The sequence below is a fragment of the Microchirus variegatus genome, assembly GCF_963457635.1.
Source record: "Microchirus variegatus genome assembly, chromosome: 5".
In the NCBI taxonomy this organism is placed as follows: domain Eukaryota; kingdom Metazoa; phylum Chordata; class Actinopteri; order Pleuronectiformes; family Soleidae; genus Microchirus; species Microchirus variegatus.
In genome coordinates this window covers 22,541,723-22,546,558 of record NC_139806.1, presented here as the reverse complement: position 1 = coordinate 22,546,558, position 4,836 = coordinate 22,541,723, and the positions used below count along the sequence as shown (strand labels likewise).

The 4,836-nt window shown below is 40.2% G+C and overlaps 1 protein-coding gene across 1 annotated transcript; it reads left to right on the top strand.

Annotated features, from left to right (window-relative positions):
* Positions 1–346: 346 nt before the first annotated feature.
* wasf3a (WASP family member 3a) lies at positions 347–4,341 on the top strand (the record flags this gene model as incomplete). The annotated part of the gene is made up of 8 exons (XM_083888795.1): positions 347–479; positions 1,774–1,908; positions 2,010–2,163; positions 2,246–2,363; positions 2,471–2,655; positions 3,172–3,378; positions 3,468–3,757; positions 4,193–4,341. 8 exons carry the CDS (start codon positions 347–349, stop codon positions 4,339–4,341), a joined length of 1,371 nt encoding a protein of 456 aa, XP_083744921.1.
* Positions 4,342–4,836: the final 495 nt, after the last annotated feature.

Here is a 4,836-nt window from a genome sequence, read left to right as displayed (position 1 = left end):
AAATATTGTGTGCATTGTCCCTGTACATGCAAAAAGATCCACAATAAATAATACATTAAATTGTAGTGATTTTTCATTTTCTAGAAAAATTGCAGTTCTATTTCTACAATATTTCATTTATATTTTTGTTGTTTTTTTTATATTCTACATTTCATGCAGTTTGTTAATTGCCTGCTGCTGTAACACAAACATTTCCCATGCAGTTTTGTAATCAATGAAGTATGTTTTCTGGTTTATCGCTCTAGTTTGGCTGTTATATTGATCAGGTCGTATCATCCAGGCATCTGTCCAAACTGCCCACAGTCTCCGAGTAGGTGGTCTGTTCAACACATGAAGAGGTGGTGTTATGCCTCTGGTCAAGAGAAACATTGAACCTCGCCTCCTGGGCCACGGTGCAGTGCCTGAAGGAATCGGCAACGAGCTGGAATGTGTTACAAACAACAGGCTGTCTGCCATCATCCGCCAGCTCGGCAGTCTGAGTAAGATTACAGTCGCGGGGTATCTCAGGGACGAGCGAGCGTCTTTCAACTCGAAGGTTGTCGGTTTGGTTCCTGTTTTCTGCCGATGTGTCCTTGGGCAAGACACCTAACCCCATGTTGATAAGTGACAAAAGCACTATACTCATACTTGATAGAGGAAGCTGTATGACCCAGTTTACTGATGCAATATGAATTTGGATAGTCTTCCTCTTTTTTGCTAACTTGTTTGACATGTTGCAGCACCTGCTCAATTACTATAATATTTCAGCCTATTTGCTCAAAAAAAAAGTTTAGCTTTTTGTTTCCAACGTTATGGAACAAACACAGCAGGTGTTTATTGGTGGTTTGTGAGTTTTTAGATGATTTGACCACATTTGATAAACCAGACTTATCTTCCTGAAGACATTGTGGCTGTATGTCTAAGTATCCACACAAAAATTGCAAAAAAAACCAGCATATATGTGTTTGGTCACTACTACTAATGTTGTGGGACCTAAATCTGTTTACACATTCACATTATGGACTATTCTTTCTTATAGGGACAAAAATCTAGTCCACATAACATAAATTTCTCCATTTTAAGGTGAAGACTTGTTTTAAGCTTAGTATGAGGTTGGGGTTAGGTTAAGGTTAGTGTCAGGGTTAGACCACTAATAATTATGGTTAAGGTCAGAGTAAGTCTCCACAAAATGAATGTAAGTCAATGCAATGTCCTCTGAAGTCAAGTAAACCAGACTCTGTGTGTGTGTGTGTGTGTGTGTGTGTGTGTGTGTGTGTGTGTGTGTGTGTGTGTGTGTGTGTGTGTGTGTGTGTGTGTGTGTGTGTGTGTGTGTGTGTGTGTGTGTGTGTGTGTGTGTGTGTGTGTGTGCGCGCACGTGGATTTAGTGAAATGACAGGATTTTGGAGCTTACCGTAGGGCTTTGTATCATCACAGGCGGATAAGACAGAGTGACAGGATGGAGACACAGACCACACGCTGCAAATATCTGATAGTTTCCACTTTCGGAGGATATGAGCTGTTTGACATGCGCCTTTCATGCTGTTATGTGCAGGGACCAGATGCATGCAGATAATCCTGGGGAATATAATGGATTCACAAACACAAGTTCTCGAGTGATGTGTAAAGCCACAGAGTAAAACGGACAATTTAACTTCTGATGTGTACTCTTAGTAAAGATAGGCAAAAACAAAAAAGAACAAAAAATAATGAGAAGCAACTTTGGAAAAAAACATATTTTGAATTAAAAGTTCCTTCTCTTGCTTATTGTCTTTCTTATTTTTCCTCTGGTGGTAGGCAAGCATGCAGAAAATATTTTTGGGGAGCTTTTTAATGAAGCCAACACCTTCTACGTGCGTGCAAACTCCCTACAGAACCGCATTGAACGTCTGGCTGTCAAAGTTACCCAGCTGGACTCCAGCGTGGAGGAGGGTGAGTTCACTGGGAATCATCTGTCTCTTTATTTTCTTCTCTGTCTTTCATTTTGTCCTGCATTATGTTGAACTTAAAAACTCTGCCCTTCTGTTAAAAAGTCTCTCTTCAGGATATAAACATGAGGAAGGCGTTCAAAGGCTCCACAGTGCAGGATCAGCAGGTTTTGTCTCAGGGCAGCATGCCAAACTCTGTGGCTGACATGTACAACAGCAGTGACAGGCCTCCTCTCCTCAGTACCCTCACTGCCTTCAGGTACTGTGTGTAGTAAGAAGTGAGGAAACGGTGCATTTTCATTTTAGTTCATGTGGGAAACTGTTTTTCCTTTTAAAAACAGAGAGGATTCCATTGACGCAATGAAATTCTACTCAGACCCGTTGTACTTCTTTGTCCTGTGGAAAGAGAAAATGCTTCAGGACACTGAGGAGAAAAGGAAAGAAAGGAGGAGGCAAAGGGTGAGAGCACATCATCTAGTCTTTACCCACTTCTTTATTTCTACACATGATTTAGCAAATGGATTTAAATTCCTGTGCTCTGTCCATCCATGCACATCCATATCCAGGAACAGAAGCGATGCGTGGGGTGCAGCACCCTGCAGCGTGAGGTCAAGAAGGTGAGAAAGGCTCGAAACCGGAGGCAAGAGTGGAACATGATGTCATTGGACAAAGAGCTTCGTCCAGATCGTCATCATCCACAGACTCTGCGGCGAGGAGCTTCCTCAGAGAGCTCCCTCTCGACAGACGGCAGGTTAGTTTTGGCAGGTTAGTTATGGAATCACTATTCAGGCCTTTAAAGCTCCAGTGTGTAAGACTTCATCTATTGGTGACTGTGGACAACAACAAATGGAACACTCCTCCACTTGTGCCATAAGCAATTTTTCTTTGTTTGCGTTATAAGCTTTCACTTCAAAATGTGAAACGCTGTCTATTCAAGCTGCCTTTCCCAGGTTTCATATATATAAAAATGCTCATTCTAATGCTACAAAAACCAAACAATTTTCATTTTAAAGCAATTATGCACCTATACAAACAAACGTATTGCTAGTATATTCAATTTCTGCCTCCTCGATTTTACCTTGTAATGATTGTATAACAGCATATATTATGCAGCTATGATTATAAATAAGTTTAAGGAAGAATGAAACAGAAATATAAGAACCCCATAAAAAGTTAACTGTACTTAATAACAAATTGTGTTTACTGTTGTGTTTTCCACCATCTGGATATGTGAAGGAATCTACATTTCATTGTTCATTGTATCCAGGCCTGACCTCCTGAACTTCCCCGTCCCTCCACTTCCTGCCCACGCTACTTATAACTACGCCAAGTCTTGTGATTATCTGCCGTCACCACCTGCAGAACATGAATATCACAGCATTGATGTCTCCTACAAGAGCGTAACCTACACCACAGCAGAGTCTCCTGATGCAGACCGAGTGAGCGGGTCAGTGCACTCGCTCACAGATCACAAGTATGTTTATTTCATTTGCACAATCACTGCTACAATTTAACACAGCATTGCTTTTCAAACGTAATCCTCTTTGTTTCACTGTCGACTAGCTGTGTGCCTCCACCTCCTGCTTCTGCTCCATGCATACCATCAGCACAGACAGCCTTTGGTTTCCCTCTGCCTCCAGCACCGCATAGTGGCGTCATGGACGTAGGGCAAGGCTACATGTTACCACCTGTCCCTCCTCCAGAACCTTGCATGATCCCACCAGGTCCACCACCTCCACCTCTCCCTCCCCCAGCTGCACCCTCACACCTCCAGGGAAACAGTAAAGTTAGCAGAGCTGAAACTAAACCTGTGAGAGATGCAAGAAGTGACCTGCTCTCAGCCATTCGTTTGGGTGAGTTTGGGTATTCTTATCCTATGTGACTATAGATCTTACAACTTGGAAGTAATAGCATAGTGAACAGCCAGTTGGAGTTGTTGTGCACATATGACAGACCCTAACAAAATCAATTGTGACAGCTAATGCCAGTAAAATATTCATCCATCACTGTAAGCTCCCCTGCTGTTGCACAATGACGGATGAAATTAACTCAAATACAGACGAAAGGCTCCGTGTAGAGCAGGGGTATCCAAATTTGATAACGAAGTAATGCAGTGTTTTCCTTTCATGAGAATATACATACATATATATATATATATATATATATATATATATATATATATATATATATATATATATATAAATTGTGTGATATTTACATCCTGATATCTTGTGATACATACTGTTGCATATTGCCCCTTAATGTACTGTACACATTGCTCTTGCTAGGTATCCAGCTGAAGAAAGTGCAGGAGCAGCAGAACAAGCGGGAGCCAATGGTGAACGACGTAGCCACCATCTTGTCTCGACGCATCGCTGTGGACTATAGTGATTCTGATGACGACTCTGAGCTGGATGACAATGAGTGGTCAGACTAATCAAACACACAGTGAAGGTTTTCGTGAAACTGTGAATTGTTTATTTTGGCCGTGGTGAACTCAACTCTGACCTCTGCTGCCAGTCTAAAGCACTTCATGTAATAATATTTTGTACACAGCAACAGGTTGAATACAAAAAACTGGGCTTGTTGTGTTTTCTACTACAATTGAAATGTGACACGAACTGTGATACATAAAACATGCCAGCTATAAGTTGTTGTTTTTTTTTTTGGTTTTTTTTAAATCAGTATATTTGATAATTTTATAGTATAAAAATATGTATGTGACTGTTATTTGATATTGATATTTTAATGCTACCTCAATTTGTGAGACATCACTTCCTCACTGTCTGTGTACTATAAACCTTATTTCATATATTGTGTGAATATATACACACACATATATGTATTTAATAATCATAGAGTAGAAATTATTATTATTACAAATTATAATTTTCAAATAAAACTGATTTTATATTTATATTTTATATTTTGT